Source organism: Myotis yumanensis, unplaced genomic scaffold (genome assembly GCF_028538775.1).
Source record: "Myotis yumanensis isolate MYYU_CA2020_CCGP unplaced genomic scaffold, mMyoYum1.0.hap1 SCAF_16, whole genome shotgun sequence".
Taxonomy (NCBI): Eukaryota; Metazoa; Chordata; class Mammalia; order Chiroptera; family Vespertilionidae; genus Myotis; species Myotis yumanensis.
This window is the reverse complement of record NW_027223767.1, coordinates 1,123,902-1,143,885: the sequence shown is the minus strand read 5'-3', so window position 1 is coordinate 1,143,885 and position 19,984 is coordinate 1,123,902. Positions and strand designations below refer to the sequence as shown.

The following is a 19,984-nucleotide window of genomic DNA, read 5'->3' as shown; positions in this document are numbered from 1 at the left end:
TTTTAGTTTGATGTAGTTCCATTTGTTTATTTTCCCATATATTTCCCTTACCTTCAGACATATTGGCAAAAATATTGCTCTGAGAGACGTCTGAGATTTTACCGCGTATGTTTTCTTCTAGGATTTTTATGGTTTTGACTTACATTTATCTTTTATCCATTTTGAGTTTATTCTTGTGTATGGTGTAAATTGGTGATCTAGTTGCATTTTTTTGCACATACTTGTCCAATTTTCCCAATACCATTTATTGAAGAGACTGTTTTTGCTTCATTGTATGCTCTTGCCTCCTTTGTCACATATTAATTTACCATAAAAGCATGGGTTGATTTCTAGGCTGTTCTGTTCATTGATCTGTATGCATTCTTGTGCCAGTAATAGGCTGTTTTGATTACAGTGGCTTTGTAGTATAGCTTAATATCCAGTATTGTGATCCCTGCAACATGTTATTAACTTTGATATAATTCAATTTATGTTTTTACTTTTGGTGCCATATCTAAGAAACCATTGCCCAACTCAAGGTCACAAATATTTGCTCCTATTTTTTCCAAAACCTAAGAATCTTAGACTCTGAGCTCTTATATTTAGATCAATTTTGAGTTAATTTTTGTGTATGGTCTGACTTAGGGAGTCCAACTCTATTCTCTCACATGTGGATAGCTAGTTGTCCCAGTACCATTTGTTGAAAAAATTATTCTTTCTCCACTGAATGTTCTTAGCAACCTTGTTGAAAATCAATTAGTCATAAATGTAAGGGCCTATTTCTGGATACTCAATTCTGTTCCATTGCCAATCCATAATCACTGTCTCAATTACTGAAACTGTAAGTTTTGAAACCCAGTAGCATGAGAGCTCTTTGTTCTTTTCCATCATTGTTTTTGCTTTTTGGATCCTCTTATATTTCCATATGAATCTTACTATCAGCTGATCAATTTCTTCAAAAGCAGCTGGGATTTTGATAGGGATTATGTTGAATCTGTAGATCAAATTAGGGAATATTGCCATTCTAACAATAATTTTGTCTTCCAATCCATGAATATGGGACGCCTTTCCATTTATTTAAATCTTTCTTTAATGTTTTGTAGTTTTCAGTGACAAGTCTTACTTAAAAAATTTTTTTTTGGTATCACAAATGGAATCGCATTCTTAATTTCATAGATCACTAGTGTATAGAAATAAATTAATTTTTGGTATGAATCTTGTATCCTGAAAACTTGTTGAACATATGAAACTGGATTTTTATATGAAATCTAACTTGCGTCTGTCTCTCCATTAAACAAAACCTCATTCACAGCATGCAAAGGGTGATGCAAAAATAGTTTATTATGATATAGTTTATGTAAAGTTAGGTAGTATTTACAAAATAGAAATGACCAGCTATATCCATAGGAATCTAGCATGTCACACAAAGGAATAAATATTTTGACAAAGTAATACTTCAGTTGTAGTGAAAGTTGATCAGAAACCTTTTTTTTAAAGCCTCAAACTAAACCATAAAATTTTGAATTGTCAAAACAGAGCAGCCTCACTGACCAGGCTCTCCTCTTCCAGACCCCACAGCCTGACAGGTGATGACCCACTCTGAGGGCGTCTGCTTCCGGGGCTGCCTCCGTCCAGGTCTCTGGTGGAGCCTCGATGTGTGTGGTCACCTGGGCTGCTTAGGCCCCTGCTCTCTTCCGCATGTGACTTTTAGTCGGGTGAACATTATCATTTAGCATTAGTACAGAAATTAAACACCAGTTAAAATTACACAAGTTTGTTCTTTAAACATGTATCACCTAACTGTTGACATAATTAACAGTGACAGAAGTGACTGCTGCGATTTATTTCCAAACTCCTTAGCTAAAAAATTATGTACAGTTTTCACTTTGTTCATGTATCAGCTCTCCCAGCAGTTTAGCATAGTATGTTTTTGTCTTTAGTAGCTGAATTGAGACATTTACCCTGATAGAAAAATCACTAATTATAATTATTGAGGAACCACTTAGAAACTTTACATTTTATAAATATTACTTAGGAAAACCATATGAATTAATTCTTATCACTTAACCGGTTTGAATCCTAACAAAAAGTCAGTAGATATGTTGTAAATACTAAAGGTAAATCCTAAAATCCATTTTAATTGAAGTTTTGTGATATAAACATAACACAATAATTTAGTGTTCTTAATCTATCCCTAGCTTTCTATAAAATAAAACTGAAATATGTGACATAACTAGTTGTAAAGGGGGAAAGAGCAAAGGGTGTGGGAACCATGAAGGCAGCAGGCAGGCTGGTGTCTGGTGGTCCTTCACTGTGCGCTCACATCCGCCTGGCAGGGCCCCTGCAAGACTGCAACTGGAGACCAGCTGTTGTTTACCTGAGACTTCAACGTTCTCCTGCACTGGACCATCTAATTTTTAAGTATTTTATGACTAAATATTCCCTTACCTATTTGACATAGATGTGTATTACAAAATATCAGTGTTATGGGTTTGCACCCTTCATGCAACCCAAGAGCTGGGAAAATCCAGGGTCCCACTCGGCAGGACCCTGCATGCAGGCCTGCTGTGTGCAGAGCCTGAGGCCAGACTGTCTCCCTGCAAGTCTGAAGTGACTGCATAGAAGGATCTGGTCAAGATGGAACTACCATGCTCTTTATTCTGATTTTCCTCCAGGATTTTAAATAGCTCTACCAAGAACAAGTATTACAGAGTTTTTTAATGAAAAACAATGTTTGGGTGCAGTGTTATCATTATTGTAGATACTGTATACAGCCTTTAAAACCACCTGTTCAATGACCAAAGCTTTGAGAAAGTCATTAAAAGCGAAATGTTGGGTGGGGTCCAATGCTGTCCAAAGCTGTGATGTTGCTTAGTTGTATACAGACATCCCTTTTTGTCACAAAAATTCCTATAGTAACTTCTGATTAGTATTTACACTGCTTGCTCTGAAGAATGCACAGGTTATTTTGAAGACAGACAGCTGCTTTAAAACAAGGAAACTGGAGCCACACTGAGCTTAGGTTGTCACACAGTCCTGCGTGAGCACCTACAGGAGAGGGGGCTCGATGGGCCCCCCACGGGGTGGTCGTGTTGAGCTATTTTTTCTGTTGAAAGACTTCAGCGAAGGTAGGCCTCTGCACTTTATAGAGAAGCAAGAATACGTGAAACTTAGGTTCTCAAAAGGGAAAAAGTTCTGCCCAGGTCTTTCCCAGAAGGCAGAACTTGATAGAAATTGACGTGTGAGTTTCCATATTGGGTTTATGTCAAGTTTCCTATGAAATAAACTTTTTATGTATAACACTACATACTTCCATCTCTTTTGTAAAACTCTGAAAATACTTAAATTCCCTTCTTCTTCCTTTGGTGATAAAGGGGTGTCACTGAACTCTGTTTTTTGAAATTGTGTCTCTAAAGGGAAATGTTAAATTCTAAGGCTCCTTAGGACAACGATGAGAACATTTTATTTTCAGGAAAAATAAATGTTGATGGGTTGCATTCTTTTCACTCTAACTGAAAACAGCTTTGAATCCCTGAAGAACTGTCTCAGACTCAGACACACTGGGGAGGGAGTGGCGGAGGATGTGGTGAGCCATGCAGGCATCACCAGGCATCAGCGGGTAGGGAACAGAAAAGACAACCCCTACACCTCCCCGCAATCAGGCCACAGGCCCTACTGTAAGCTGCGAGGCTGAAGGGCCCTGGGCTGAAGGAGCCGTTGTCACCAGCAATGAGGGAGAAAAGAAACCTTTCCTCAGAGGCACACTGCGTGCCGGGACACACTGGTGCCCGCAGCACCTTCCTCGCTGAGCGGGCAGCGACCCAGCACGCCTTGTCACGTGTAGCTGAGAAAAGGCCACAGGTGGCTCCCAGCCTCCAGGCGCTGTGGGGCAGGCTGGCACTGTGCCGCTCACCCTCGGGATGAGTCTAACACAGACTTGCTAGGGGACCACCCGGCAGCCGGGACAGGAAGGACCGTGCTCCCTCTCAGGGCTCCATCTGCCTCTGTGGTCAGAGATGGTTATTAGAAATGCATCTCCATGCAAAGTACTTTTCAGGCCCATTTTGTTTCCTGGCCTTATTTCTTTCAGGCAGACTGAGAGTCACAACTGTGTTTTTAAAAAACTGCAGTCCCCTCTTCCTGTGCGGGTCCCAGTGCCCAGATGCTGGGTCAGTGAGCGGGTGCCTAGGTCTGGACGCTGTGGCGTGACAACTTCCACGTCACCAGCCAGAGCCTGGGGCCCTTCCCGGTTCTCCCTGCCTTTCCACTTGCCGGACTCATAAGGAGGGGCTTCTGATCTTAGCTCTTGACAAACCTACACGTTCCCACCATGGTTGCCGCCTGTCACTCCAGGGCTGCCACCACTTCCTGCCACAAATTCAAACTCATTTCTGCCACGTTGGTGCACAAGCTCAGTTTCTAGTGGCAGAGTGCTCTCTGCCGCCTCAGCCCACTGCTGCCAGGAGGCCGCATGTGCTCCTGTAGTTAACGCGAGTGCTCGCACAACTGCCTGTTACAGTCACACTTTTCCCACTAATGAGCTTGTCCCACATGTTCCCGGTGCTCACAGACCACAGGTGCGGGTGCACATGGACAGGAGAATAGTTACAGCTGAGAGGGGCTGGCCCACGGTCTCCCTTTTCCTTCCTGGGAAAGTGTGGACACTCCCACTGCTTGGTTCGTGCTGGGAGCAGAAGCCCAGAGCAGCGGGCTCCCAATCCCCCACTCCCCCTCCCACAGCCCCTGTGGGCGGCCTGCCTCCACACTGCCCCTTTCCTCAGTGGTTAGGTGGCTGAACTCTTCCTGGGGGTTGGTGCCTGCAGGGAGCACACAGAGGGCATTGTACAGCGGAGCTGGCGGCAGGGCCCGGGGACACGCAGGCCGGAGTGAGGCCGCTTTGCTCCCGTCCTGCGCGCTCTCCAGCTGGAGAGCAGGACCGAGCAGCAGGAGGCTCAGGCCTGGCTCGGCCTGCCCGCAGTTGTCACTACGGACGGACACTCAGCGAGGCCAAGGCAGCTCGCACTCTCTGTGGGAGGCTACAGCGGGACCAGCTTGTGTTAGAGGAGACAGCTTCTCAGCCAGCTGAGCATTCCCAGCCTGTTTCCTGGTAACCCCAGCTCAAACCAGGCCCAGGAGAGCAAGTGGGTGAGCAGGAGGGTCCCTTACAGAGGCTGCAGTGACCAGAGGTCTTCCCTGGCCTCTGCCTTTGACTCCCAAACGCTGCACTCAACACATTTGCTTCCTAGGATTCCCGAGACCTAACCTCAAGGGACAAATGAGTAAAGTGAATGCTCTTTGGACCTATTCAAAAGCATCACAGATTTCAGACCCTCCCAGCACAGTCTGGAGGCAGATGGAGCTGGACTCCATGCGTGACCTGCCCAGAACCTCGGGGGCGAGTTCTCTGAAGGAAGGCCACGAAGCCACAGTGCCCAGACGGCCTGCAGAGCCAGGAGGTGCATGGAAACAGGGGTCCCCATAGTTCTGTGCACTCCAGGAATCCTGCACGTGACACAGAAAGTCACAATCCTTTATAGAAACACCGTGAATCTGCGTCCCAAGGGATGTCGGTAGGTAGGATTAGGAAACAGAGCTAACATTCTCTTACTTTTAAAAACATGGACAGGTTTGGGTTAAGACTCTTAAAACTGGAGAGCAGGGCAGACTCATGCCAGCAGAGAGCTCCGAGTCTATCGCGTGAGAAGACACACACGAGGGCTCTTGCCCGGGCCTTCTCAGGACTCTTCCCAGATGAGCTGGCTCACTCCTTTAATCTAGAAACTGAGCAAGATGATCCCTACAATCACCCCCAAGCTCTGTGCACCCAGAGACCGTCAGCCCCGCTCGAGCACTAAGAGAGCGAAAGCAGGCTCTTGGCCTCAGATCCCGGCCGTGAGGCAGCGCCCGGCTCCACCCCAGTGGCCCACCTTGCTCCTAAGGCAGCAGTGGTCCCGCCTGGTGTTATACTCCTCATCTTAGGGTTAATGGTTTTCATGGGTCCATAACAGAAACTCCAATTTACGATCTTTTCAAGAAGTGCTGTACAGCAGCGGGCGCCAACCAGTGGTCTGCGGGCCGCTGGGGGTCCGGGAGGTCCGAAAGGTTGGCGACCGCTGCTGTAGAGCGTTTTGTGGTAGTTAAAAAGGTCTTACTCAACTTGTTAAAAAAACAGAACTATTAGTATAGGTTTACTTTAGGTTTTCTAAATGCTAAAAGGGAACTCTTCAGACCTTAGATTAATTAAATTAGAGTTAAGAACACAAAATGGGCAATTTCCATCTGATGTGGACATCCTCTGCACTTTCTTCCTGACTTAGCAGAGGGGTCTTGTCTTCTCTTAGCCTTTTCCAAAGCTATCTGAGGTTTCTTTTCAGAGGGAATTCATCATTATTTGCAATTGCAGTCTGAAACCCCAGGCCACAGGTCCACAGCCAACTAGTTATGGAAAGACAGGGTGACTGGTGACCAAGGAAAGAGTGAGCATAGGAAGGAATGAGAGGGTGGGGTTTTGTGCCAGATTTAATAAAAAACAGACAAAACCAGGAAAAGCTGTTCCGACATCTTCAAAGTTGTGAAAAGTTTACCACAAACACCTGGGTGTGGTTCTAGCTGCATCAGTGGGACGGGTACCAAATGCTGGCCTCCTCCCAAGCTCACAGGTGGAGCCAAGGCCACACACCGCGCCCGGCTGCCCAGCTCCTGCAGTCCAGCGAGCTGTCAGGGCTGCAATCCAGCCAAACCACAACCCAGTGCTGTCCCCCACAAGCGACCAGCGTGCGGCAGAGCGGGCCACGCGCAGTGCACTCAGCTCACGAGGCAGAGCTAGCTTATCTATCGGCTGCCGGGCCTTAATACTGACATGAGGGAGGGAGGCGGGCCACAGTGGGAAGGGATTCCAACACAGAGCCAGCTGAAGCCGATGGCCCTCTCCACCCCTTGGCTTACTGTAGATCACCATGGAAACAAGCTTGGATAAAGACAACAGGAAGTTCCATCAACACAGCAGGGAACAGCGTGAACAACCCATAAACCTGTCTCTCATGCATCCATACCCACAGTTAACAATGACAATAATAACAATAATAATAAAAAGTAAAGGTACAGACGGAAAGTAGCATTCGGGTTGTGCAGCCACAAGCTGGGAAGGGTGTGTGTTCAAATTGAACGGGACACAGTCAATCTTTCTTCAAGTCCCTGGATTCAAAGAGCTTCAGGCGTTCCTGCACCGTCAGGCCTTCCTTCAGACTCTGGGTGGAGAGCAGGAGAAAACAGTTACACTCAGTCCCCGTGCTGGGTGCCAGCCGCAGCACAGGCAGGGTCGGGTGGGGAGGTCCTCAGGGATTAGTGGGGCATGCTAAGGAGAGCCCGTCTCCTGTGAGATGTGTTATCTGGATGAGAAAGGAAAAAAATCAGAAAAACAAGTCCATGAGCATAGAAGATGAATTCTGAGCTTAGGGCTCTTTAGAGAAGCAGCGATCAGACTAATTCAGCCAGGAAAAGATTGTGCCAAGAACTAGAAAACCACCCGTCTACATCCTTCTCCCGACCGTGAACCTGCCGTCTACCAAGGCCTCGTGCGGGACGACCAGAGCCTCTGGAGCACCACGGTGGAGCGCGGCTCCTCGCCCTCCCTGAGGGGAACCCTGCTGCATTTACCATCGAGGGATCTGGGAGCATGTCAACATAGCTACTAAGATTCTCAAATGTGAAACCAATACCCTTCTTGTGGGGCCCTGGGAAAGTGTCCATCTGTGGGGCCTGATGTGAGTGACACTACTCTTGGAGGCTTTCCCCAAAGATTTAATTTCTGGATGAGGAAAGGGATGGAGTTCCAGCCCCGGCGAGATGGGCTGGGCTCCTTAGCTGCCTCTGATCTTGCCGCAAACCTCATCAGGCCCAGAGCTGCCGTTTCCCAGCTCCCTGGCTGGAGGTGACAAAAGCCCAGGCCTCACAAGACAGGAGCCCAGGTGGCCCGGCGCAGGTGCAGGGGAGTGCACCAGCTTCAGCCAGAACTGGGGTGGGTCCTGGGGCCTGGAGAGTCCAGCCTGAAGCTTCAGAGCGGGTGTGGTGAGAATCTGGGGACCCAGCTTCCTCCACAGTTCGAGGGAGTGGGTGGGCCCTGCTGCCCCCAGTTTCGCCCAGAACAGCTCTGCATGCTGTGGAGCTGTGTGTGTGTGATGAGTGATTTTCCTTTAAGTGAAGGGTGCTGCTGCTGGCCTTTCTGAAACTCTCTGTCCAGACGGCCTCTGTGTGAGCAGTGGTGAGGGGCCTGCAGTGGCCGCTGAGCAGGGCAGAGGGTGAGGACCGACCCCCACCCCACCCCACCCGGGCTTCCTGCTCTCGAGGCTCTTCTCCCAAGTCAGGAGCTGCTGTGCGCAGAGCCGGTCTCAGGGCGGTGCTGTGCTGGCCACACAGCTCTGCCCCAGCTGGGACTTTCCCGTGAGGCAGCAGTGCACTGCCACTCCTCAGACCCCAGGGACAGCCCCTGCTGTGCCAGGGACAGGAAGGCAGGGAGCAGTAGCATGATGGGCAGCCTGAGGCTACAGCAGGCCCAAGGCCACGCACCGTGCACACTCCAGATGTTAAAGGTACATCTCCAACCCCAGAGGAAGGCCCTCGGGTGCTGGCTCCCTTGGGGCTCATTCTCCCACAGGGCCAATCCTTCTCGGGATACTTCCATGACCCCACACTGACACCACCAGACGGTCTCCATGAGGCCCCCTGGGGAAGGCGCTTTCTAGCTGCAATCCCAGAAAAGCTGGCTGTTCTTAAGCAACAAGCTTGCTTTGACTTTATGGTGCTGAGATGTCACACTTCTGTGTGAGGGACAATGCAGAAACAGCATGAATGAAAGATACAAATCCATACACGTCAGATCCCGTATCAGAAGCACCAGTGACAGATGCAGTTTCTAGATGACCTCATGCCCGTGGAGGTAGGGTGTCTGCAGATGCAGCGGCGGGAACCGTGGGAGAGGAGCAGCACGCCCTCGTGCCTGGGACCACAGGAGTCCTCGAGGACACCCCACGGCCCCTCCTCCCTCTTGGGCAGCAGGACTGCCTTCACACAAGGGCCTGCTTCCTATTCTGAAAACACGGCCAAGCCCCCTGTGGGCTCAGACGGGCTCTGGGAGCCCGAACAGCTAGCTCCTGGCCAGCCTGACAGGTTCCCAGTGTGCCCTGCTGCAAAGGCCTCGTGGACAAAGGCCTTGTCAGTGATTTTCTGGCCTTTTGTCCAGAGCCCAGGGGTTCCCCCACCCCACCCACCCTGCCAGGTGGGCACATGCAGAAGGGCCTGGCAGAAGCTTCTTGTTGCCCATTATTGACAGGCGCAGGGAACCTAGTAGCTGCAGTTAAGCCTCAAATGAGTAGAATCTTCAGTGAGAAAACCATAAACCAAGAACAAGTTTTCCTTTTTGCTAAAAAATGTTTTTCATGTTTAAATAAAAAAGCCCAAACTAAGTTTTCAATTAAACCTAAACTGCATTTGGTCCCAAGTGGCTCATGACTGTAGAAGAATAAACAAAAGCAAACTGAGTCTAACAGACGTGGGTTTTCCAAAGCTCTTCCTAGGAGCAGCCTCTTCCCTAGCCCGGGCGGGGCCTCTCAGCCAGCAAAGGCGCTGGCTCCAGGGCGGGGGCCTGAGGCCACACCAGTGTCCCCGTGAACCTGGCCCGACCAGGTCTTCCTGCTGCCCAGGCCTTCGCACCAGGGAGTAAGAGGTTACACCAGCCAAGCCACTGAGCACTCCAGACTAGAGCGAGGGATGTGCCCTCCTGTGAAGACCGGGTGCCCAGGCTGGGTCCACTGTCCTGGTCATCGCTAAGCAGAATACTATGTCTCCTGCCTCCCCACCTCCTCCCCGTATGGCACTGTATTTACCGGGACCCAGGGAAAAGCTTTTGCTCTGCTAGAAAGTGTGCTGGTGGAGCACCCCAGGAACACGTGGTCCTCCTGCTCCACCTGAGATCAGCTCCCCCCGCACACCCCACAGGGCCGTCTCGGCCTGGCCGTATGCCGGAGGGGGCTCTGCAGCACTGGGAGACTGTGTGGCAGTGGCTTCTGGGCAAGAGGGTTCTCCAGAGAGTGTGGAGTGCAGAGCATTCAGCATGCGTGCTGACCGGGCGCGAGCCCCCCACGGTATTGGCTCTGTGGGCCGCTCGCCACGCTGGGAGGGTAGCTCCCAGTGCCGGGGTCAACTCTCTTAGGAGGTTACAGTGCCAGTGAACTCCCAGAACAGGCCAGAGACACGCCCCTGGGACTGTGTCTGCGCTCGCTGCTGCAGCAGGAACAAAGGCACAGGGAACAAGAAGCTTGCTATGGAGGTGTGAGCCGTGCATGCAGGCAGCGCCCTCGGCAGGCGGCGGGTGGGTGGATGCTGAGAGGTGGTTTACCTACATGACAAGGGACCTGGAAGCGGGCTCGTTTCAGTTATCCCATGAGACCTGCTCAATTACGGACTGTCAGAGGAAAGAGCAAACAGTAAGACACATTCAATAAATCCCGAATGCAACATGCTCAACTCCCACCCCTGCCCGCCCTGCCCTGGAGAGGCGCACGGGGCAGGGAATGGATGCTGGGGATTTGCACTGTGAGGCTGAGGGGAGGGTGCAGGCGGCTTCCTTCTCAAAGGCAGGCAGCGTCAGCACTAAACTAGGGTGTGCAACAAACTGCAGACAGGAGGGGCCGCACCAGGAGGGGACAGGTGGGGACAGGTGGAATCTGGCCCTGGAGGTCCAAGCTGGGATTTACTCCACCCCAGGCCCTTTGACGGTCACGGTAGGAGTTGGTTCCACTGCTGCACAAAGGACCCCTGAAGCCCGAAGCCACCAGAACTGGCCCAGCAAGGGCCATCGTGGGGGCTAGGCACGTTCTGGGACCTGGGGACCCCCTGCTGCTGCCTGTCGTGGGCTCGGACTCCTGCTCCTCTTCCCAGCATCTTGAGCCCCACACACCTGGGCTGGGTCCCAGACTCACCTTGGACCTGATGTTTCTGAGTTGCCGACTGACAGAGGATCTGTCCTTTTTCAAGAAGTCAGGGTTGCTTTTAGATTTCATTATATCTGAAGGAACAAGTAGACCCATTACTTTGTTTTCTAGAGCCCTCTGGAACCAGACTAGAACTTTAAAAATTTCCCAGGCTGAGTCCTAGCCAGTCTGGCTCAGTGGATAGAGCATCGGCCTGCAAACTGAAGGGTCATGGGTTCGATTCCGGTCAAGGGCACGTACCTCGGTTGCAGGCTCCTTCCTGGCCCTGCTCCAGGCCCATGCAGGAGGCAACCAGTTGATGTGTTTCTTTCACATCAGTGTTTCTCTCTGTTTTTCTCTCTCTCTTCCACTCTCTCTAAAATGGAAAAATATCGAGTGAGGATTTAAAAAAAATTTTTTTCCCAGTGTGGGACTGACTGCAGGCGAAGCCATGCTATGTGGGGAGGGCTGGGCACACCGCACTCTGGAGCCCCTGACCCACGGAGCAGACCAACAGTCCCCATTAGTCATTTATCCCACCTTTCTTCTGAGATCCCAGGACCAACTCCTTCTCATAAGCCACTCCTCCAGGACAACCACCACTGGCAGTCTGGTGCGCAGTTCTTTAGAGTTCTTAAAAATGATGACTTAAGCCCTGGCCAGTGTTGCTCAGAGGTTAGCCCACACTCAGAAGAGTCACAGGTTTGATTCCTGGTCAACGGCGTGTACCTGGGTTGCAGGTTCGATCCCGGCCCTTGTTGGGTTACATGCAGGAGGCAACCAATTGATGTGTCTCTCTCACATCGATGTTTCTCTCTCTTTCCCTCCCCACTTCTCCTCCCTTCTACTCTCTCTAAAAAAAAAGGAAAAAATATCCTCGGGTGAAGATTAACAACAAAAAATAAATAAAATGACTACTTAAAACAGATATACATTGGGTCATACCATATGTCTTGTGTGTGTTTTTCTTTTCTTTAAAATTTTTTTTTTAATTGATTTTTTACAGAGAGGAGGGGAGAGGGATAGAGAGTTAGAAACATCAATGAGAGAGAAACATCGATCAGCTGCCTCCTGCACATCCCCTACTGGGGATGTGCCTGCAACCGAGGTACATGCCCCTAATTGGAATCGAACCCGGGACCTTTCACTCCGCAGGTCGACGCTCTATCCACTGAGCCAAACCGGCTAGGGCTTGTGTGTATTTTTCTTAAAAATATATTTATTGATCTCTGTCCATGTCAAAACAAAAGATCTGCCTGATCTTTTTATCTTTTAACTTTGGTTGATGTACATTATTGCATGTTTCAGGTGTTCAACCCAGCAGACATTCTGTAATTTATGACGTGATCAGCTCAATAAATCTAGTACCCATCTGTCACCATGCACAGTATGACAATATTATTGACTCTTCTCTATACTATATGTCACATCCCGTGACTATCCTGTAACTACCAATTTGTACTTCTTAATCCCGTCCCTTTTCACCCACCCCCAAACCCCCTCTCTCAACTGGCAACCATCAAAATGGTCTCTGTATCTATGAGTCTGTTTCTGCTAAGTTTATTCATTCCTTTATTTATTTTTTAGATTCCACATATAAGTGAAATCATATGGAATTTGACTTTCTCTGTCTGACTTATTTCATTCAGCATAATACCCTCTAGGTCCATCTATGTTGATGCAGATGGCAAGATTCCATTCTTTTTCATGGCTGAGTCATATTGCACTATGCTGGCACTACCTCTTTATCTGCTCATCCACTGATGGACACTGAGGTTGCTTCCACGGCTTGGCTACTGTAAATAATGCTGCAATAGACATCTGAATGCATGTCTTTTCGAGTTAGTGTTTTGTATTTCTTCAGATAAATACCCAGAAGTAGACTTGCTGGGTCCCTCTTTGTCTCTTGTTACAGCCTTTGTTTTAAAGTTTATTATGTCTGGTATAAGTATTGCTACCACAGCTTTTTCCTTTTTCGTTTCCATTTTCATGAATAGCTTTTCTATACCTTTATTTTCAGTTTGTATGTGTGTCATTCAATCTGAAGTTTCTTGTAGACAGAATATGTAAGGGTCTTGTTTTGTTATCCATTCAGTCACTGTATGTCTTTTGATTTAATCAATTTGTACTTAAATTATTAATAGGTACGTATTTATTGCCATTTTATTACTCACACTTTTATGTTTTATTTTCTTCTTAAAGAAGACCCTTTAACATTTCTTGTAACACTGGTTTGGTGGTGATGAACTCCTTTAGCTTTTTCTTGCCTAGGAAGCTCTTTATCTGTCCCTCAATTCCAAATGAAATGAGAGCTTTGCTGGGTAGAGTAATCTTGGTTGTAGCTTCTTGCTTTTCATCACTATGAATATTTCTTGCCTCTCCCTTCTGGCCTGGAAAGTTGCTGTTGAGAAATCAGCTGACAGTTGTATGGGAGCTTCCTTGAAAGTAACTGATTCTCTTGCTGCTTCTAGGATTCTCTTTGTCTTTAACAACTGGCATTTTAATGATGGGCGTGTCTTGATGTGGGCCTCTTTGGAGTCATCTTGTTGGGGGACTCTGTGCCTCCTGGACCTGTATGTTTGTTTCCTTCACCAGGTAGGGGGAAGCTTCCTGTCCTTTTTTTCAAGCAGGTTTTCCATTCTGTGTGCTCTCGCTCTCGCTCCCCCTCTGGCGCCCATGACGTGATGTATGCTTGACATTGTCCCAGAGGCTGCTTATACTATCCTAATTTTTTTGGATTCCTTTTTCTTTTTGCTGTTCTGATTGGGCTGTGAGGACTGGCTGGGACTACAGCAGAGGAGTTGCTGTGCAGAGGCCAACTCCACAGAGCGAGACTTGCTGCAGCAGGGTTCTGGTGCCTAATGAGTCCTCCCCTTGAGTGTGTTGCCTGTGGAGATGGTAGGGTGTTGCTCCAGTGTGGTCTTAAGAGGACTACCAGCTGCACTGGCTCTGGGGCCTCCTGGGACATGCAGGTCAAGATCAGTTGTCACCTGTGCCCTGCCGGGGCCACTTGGCAGGAGCTGTAGAGTGATGTGCAGAGAGCTACTGCTTGTGCTGGGCTGGAGGTGCCTGGAGAGACCATGCTGCACAGCTGGGCCAGCTGTTGCCAGTACCATGCATGGGGCCACTGAGCAAGAGGTATGGGGCACACTGAGGCCAGATACTGCTGTTTGGTGTTGGTGAACTTTTGAGACTCTTTAGCAAAGTCTGCATCATGAGCCAAAACAGGCCGTTTCTATGGAAAAGCTACTGGAAACAGCTAGGGTGGACTTGCAGATGGGGTGGGGTAGGGTTTCAGGGAATCACCGGGGGAGGGGAACTGCCAGATGGAGGAAGCGCAGATATGGTGCAAGCCTGCCGGCTCTGTGGAGGGAGGCCTGAGCTAAGGAACAATGGCCTCGGCCAGCAGTTCTGTGTGGAACAAAGCTGTCCCTCCAACTCTAGCCCCAAAGCCAAACAATTCAGGTCCTTCCCATATGTCCTGGCACCGTTCGAGCTGCTGCCCCAGCAATGGAGTTCAGAGTGAGTGAGTTTGAGTAAGTCTGTTTGGGCCCTTTAAGAATACTCGGGACTTTAGCAGCCTCCATCTCACTCAGCCACCATCCCCACTGGTTTTCACGGCTGAAAGTTATGAGGCTTCTCTTTCTAGCTCTGGAACCCTGGGTCCGAGAGCCTGCAGGGGCTGGGACCCCTCACTCCTCAGGGGCACCTGCAAAACTGAGATATCCCTCCCGATACTGAACCGCCACAAGTGGGTGTGGGTCCTGCCCCTTCTGCATCTCTGCCTGTCCTACCAGTCTCAATGTGGCGTCCTTATATCTTTATTTACAGGGGTTCTGTTCAGTTAGATTGCAGGCGGTTCTGAATAATGGCTGTTCTGTAGTTCAACTGTGGTTTGATATGGTTGTGGGAGGGGATCCGCAGTCACCTACGCCACCATCCTCACCAGAGGCCCCTTTACCTGACCTCCTTTAAGAACTGCATTGCATTCCATTGTGTCGTGACATCATGGCTGAAAGAACCCTGTTTGAGGACGAGAGGACTGTCCGGTGGAGTCAGGGTTTGCTCCTGTACACAGTGCTAGACATCTTGCTGGCACATGCCATGCACTTGCTTTTTCCAGAAGTTAAATTGGTAGGTCACCAAATGCACATATTCTCCCCTAGTTCTAAGTCCTCTTCTCTGTCTCCTGGCTACCTGGGGCTCCCCTGAGCAGCAGCCACTGCTACCCAGAGTCAGCCTATAGTTTGATTTTAAATTTTGCTACATATTGCTTCACTGCCTTCCAGAAAGTGCTACCTTATCCTTCCAGCAGCAATGCAAGCGACTTCTCTCCACCCATCCATCAATACTGTCGCTATCATGAATGCTTGGTAGACGAGAGGAAAAAGTTAAATTTCTTGGGTATTAGTGAGCTAGGACATCTTTTCAGCAGGGAGCACCCTCCTTGGCTCCTCCTCCCATGGCCTTCTGCAGATTTTATGGTAAAACTCCAGGATCAAGCAATTAGGGGGAGCCTCTTCCACCAAACTGTTGAGTTCGTTAGGAAAATGGAAAACACACCATGTCATTACAATAAAAATAAATGCCATGTGGCTGCCCCTCAGAGCAGTCAGCACAATGCCTGCCACCAGTGCACCTACAGGAAAAGTTTTTCCCCCAGGCACCGGCCATGTCCACGGACCAGCACCCCTCGGGCTGCACCCCGTTGCAAGGAAATATAAGTCTAAAATCAGAAAAATGAAAGCCAGTTCTCTGCTTTGACTTAAGTCCCAGTAACTCTATGAACAAAGCCCCCAAGTGACCGCGTCACAACCCAGAGCAGGAGGAGCTCACCATATCCTGCCACAGGGGTGCTCTCGGGGGACTTGTCACCCAGTGCTTCCGTGGCTGTTTTCAGCTGCTCTTTCAACCTGCTGATGTCGCAGTCGGCCTTTGCCCGCACGATGCTGAGCTCCTTGTAGATGTCCTTGTACTTGTCACTGGCATACTTCTTGTCCTTGAGAAGAAAAGGACAGACCAACGGCGGTGACAACCAGGCCAGGAGGTCTGTCTCGCTGGGGCTGGAACACTTCTGGGGACTGACTGAGGAATGTCATTGGCAGAGGAGGAGGCAGGTTGGCAGGTGGGCCCTGCCTGTTCTTCCAAAGGCAGAAACTAGACACAAACTAAAATAGGCAGGGCCGAGACTCACTCTAAACACAGCACAGGATCGCCGGGGCTGCTGTAGGTGCAGGCAGGGTGCAGGCTGCAACCTAACCCCCAAGGACCACCCTATGACATCAGCCTGGAACCCCCTCTGTCTTAGATTCCCTCAGGGATCCTGGCATCTCTTCTGATTCCAAGAATGCCCTGGAGGGGACGGCAGCTGGCCACACTCTCACTTCCCAGGATGACATCTCTCTCGGGTCTCACCGTCCCACAAAGCACAAAGAAGGCAGGGAGAACAAGGACACAGCAAGACCGGGAGGCACCTCATTTTTACGGTGCCTGCATGAAGGCTGGTTTTTCAGAGAACTCGAGTATCAGACCACATTCCTCATGAAAATAAAATCTACTCTAGAACAGCCTAAGATACTTGCTGAGCATAGGGACCTCTGTGAGACATGTGTCCCTACACCTCCCCCACCAGCCCATTCTGCAGATCCAACCCTGCGGCGGTGTGCCCATACCCGCAATGCTGTCTGTAGCTCATCCTTGAGAGAGCTGATCTCCTGTTTTAGGTACTGTATTTCTGATTCCTTGACTCGCAATAAAACCTAGAATGAGAGGGCAATTAGGGACTGACATTCAGGAGCAAGAAAGAGCAAAGACTGAAAGTTGAGCAGAGAACTCCCCTCCACACACTGAGGAGTAGACAATTTTTTTCTCATTCTCACCAATTTGCAATTGAAAATGCCAGCAAATAAAGTTGAAACACTGATAACATACAGAAATAGTAAGAAAAGAATTGCTGCAGCTCCTAGACCTGGGCCCCCTCTTCCTCAGCCCGGGGGCCACTGCGGTTTCCTGGGACTAAGCCTGCGAGGGTCCGTGAAGGGGTCCTGCTGGAACCTTGTTGAATGCACTCTGCCTCTTCCACATCATTTAGTGGGAGATATTTTCATGATGAAATTTTAATTGAATGGGAAGAAATCTAAGTGCTTTCATAAAAGGATGTCTTATACATAAAAATCAATCATTCTAGCTTAAGATGAACCTACCTGATCTTGAATAATAGTTTTACAGAGTCTCAAGCAGCTACAGTGTCCACATAGTTATTAAACATTTCATTTCAGGTGGTCACTGTTTGAGGTGTGGCAGAAACAGAGGGAGGAGGGTAGTTGAGTGAGGATGGGGTTAAAGGCCCCCTGGTCTCTCCAGGGGTCCCCCCCCCTCCCCTGGGTCCCATGCTGCCTGGAAGCTAACTGTTTTCTCCAGCTGTCCTGGGTGATTTGGATCTTTCCATGTTCTGTCCCTCTTGCTGCCTCCAGGACTCAGCCTGGAATGATTCTGTAAGCTATGGGCCACTCCTTGGTCCCCTCTTGGGGCTTCTGCAGTACAGAGCTGGGCAAAGAGGGGGCCTGGCTCTGAGCAGTACCTCTAACTCATAGGCATCCTTGCCCTGCGTGAGAGGCAAGCCAGCAGCCTCCCCACCAGCGTCCCCTGTCAGCAGTGTCCGTAACCGGGCGATCTCCGCAGCCAGGCGGTTGTTCAGCTCCTGGGGGACAGCAACAACAAAACAGGGACGCTCAGCAGAGGTTCTTAGGGGCTGCAATCACACGACACAACCAAGAGAGGTTCTTTCTCACAACACTAGGCAGCATGAGCGTGCTTGTGCACACGACTGCATGTTAGAGCTACTATGTGCAGTGTAACAGCCTGCAGCTCCCCTCCCTGTAAACGCTGTTAGGTGTGGGCTCGGCAGTGTTTTACAGAGCCGTGCAGCTGGATTTCATTGTCCCGAACCCCTTGTATCACTGTAAGGAGTGCTCATCTGTTTCATGGCTGGTCCCATTTGAGTTTCTACAAGATTAGGTCCTCCTGCTCACTTCCTGTACCTTCTTTCAATCTTAGGACACTGCAGTGACTAAGCGGAACCAGCCCAGTCCGAGTGCCCTCACAGGGTGGCCACGGGCCTGTGGAGGTCTTGAGCCTGAGCCAGGCCAACACATGGCTGCTCAGTGCCTGGGGCAGTGGTTCTCAACCTTCCTAATGCCGTGACCCTTTAACACAGTTCCTCATGTTGTGGTGACCCCCAACCATAAAATTATTTTCGTTGCTACTTCATAACTGTCATTTTGCTACTGTTATGAATCGTGATGTAAATATCTGATATGCAGGATGTATTTTCATTGTTCGCGACCCACAAGTTGAGACCCGCTGGCCTGGGGAGATGAGTGGTGAGTCAGGAGGATGGAGCCCCAGTTTGGTACTCACAGAGCTTTTGTCACACTTAACCCACCTCAAGCCTGTCCATTAGCCAGGACTTTAAATGTACCCCAATTTTCTGAGAAGCAGGCAAATTTTGAAAATACTCTGACAAAAATAAATGTGAGCAGTGTATGGTCTTGACTGGGAGACATTTAAACACAAGTCTGAGCCTTGAGGATGGGAGACCCAGATGGTGCGATAACCCTGCCAGGCCCTGCCCAGCGACGATGAAGCAGAAATTCAGACGCTCAGGAAGAGAACCTGAGCCACGGGAGGTGAGCCAGCAGCCCCACACCAGCACCCTGTGAGCAGAGTTCTAATGTAAGCAGCAGTTCCTGCAGCGGCTGGCACAGCTCCCCGCCTGCAGTGAGCGTCCCCCCACAAGCTGGAGAGGCCTGGCTCCCAGCTCGAACCTGGGATCCCTTGGCTGTGGGCTCACCTGATTATGGGCATTGAGCTCCTGGTTCTCGCGCTGGCACTGCCGCAGGGCCTGCCGCTCTGCCTCCAGCGCCTGGGCCAGGTGGGCGTTCTCCAGGCACTTCTGCGAGTACTGCTCCGAGAGCACCTCCAGCTCCCGCTGCACTGACTGCAGCTCCTCCCTGCGGAGAGGCACCCTCACTCCTCTGCCCTCCCCCAGGCCCAGGCCCCGGCCCCACAAGGGTCCGGGTCCCCACTGTGCAGCTTGAGGGATGACAAGACAACAGAAAAACTGTTGAGCAACAGAGAACCACCCTACGCATTTTTGTTGTCTCAAAAAGTTTGTACCCAGCTAAGTAAGAGAAAACTTAAAAAGTACTTCAGGTTCATAAAAATCTATTCTGTGTCCTTCTCTGGTCTTCTTTCAAATAACTCAAAAGCCCACAGAAAACACTTCTCTTGTGAAGGCAGGAGAAAGCTCATTTACTCATGTCCTACTTCTGAGCGAAGTCAGGCTTGTAATTTGTTTTCGGCAGTAACTTTTGAGGCAATCTGTGCCTAATAACCCAGTACCAGGCTCTCCTGACCCATAAAAACCAAAGCCTGGTAGTGTTATTCCCGTCACCGTGGGCTCCTCAGGAAGGACTCCATCTCCCACTCGTGGCACAAGGAGGAGCCTCAGGGCAAGTCGCCCAGCCCTGCGGACCTGTCACCTCTCTAGCCCAGACGAGTATGACCGCAGTCCACAGGGTGCCACCCCTCAACCCAGCCTGACTGCCCTGGGCCCTCTCTGCCCTGAGCAGGAGCCTGGAAGAGGCAGGGACCCTGGTTCTTTTACATCACAAAGATCCTGGCAAAGGCTAGCTCTGCAGGGCTCTCGCAGCAACCAATTCAAGGCTCCAAGTGGCGTGAGCTCCACGAGGGGAAAAATCAGAGCAGCTATGCTGCTGCAGGCCCTCCAGTCTCTTGCGTAGGCAAAGGAAGTCGGCCCACATGCTTCTCTGAAATGGAGGAGCATGGCCACCTCCCCATGCACAGCATGAAGCATCAGGCACAGGCCCTAGACCAGATTCCTCCCCCCTCGCTGCTCAGGCAGCAGCAGCTGATGGAGAGAATAAATCCCGGACAGCCTGAGATCAGTCCTGAAAAGTGGCCAGTAGTTATACAATCTCCTTTTTACACCTTATTCTTTAGTAATTCGTTTCTGT

The 19,984-nt window shown here is 49.9% G+C and overlaps 1 protein-coding gene across 8 annotated transcripts in view; it reads right to left on the bottom strand.

The window, feature by feature from the left end:
* Window positions 1–1,300: 1,300 nt before the first annotated feature.
* The window catches only part of MPRIP (myosin phosphatase Rho interacting protein), a 173,686-nt gene continuing 155,002 nt past the window's right edge, over window positions 1,301–19,984 (bottom strand). For 4 of the 8 annotated variants that reach the window (XM_070394047.1, XM_070394052.1, XM_070394048.1 and 1 more), the window contains 6 exons: window positions 18,799–18,958; window positions 17,527–17,646; window positions 16,619–16,705; window positions 15,783–15,945; window positions 10,956–11,041; window positions 1,301–7,226 (listed from right to left, as the gene is read on the bottom strand). In XM_070394047.1, the coding sequence (XP_070250148.1) occupies window positions 7,155–7,226; window positions 10,956–11,041; window positions 15,783–15,945; window positions 16,619–16,705; window positions 17,527–17,646; window positions 18,799–18,958 (688 nt within the window). In that variant the 3' untranslated portion in view covers window positions 1,301–7,154. The other 4 variants (XM_070394050.1, XM_070394054.1, XM_070394051.1 and 1 more) reach the window with 3 other exon arrangements.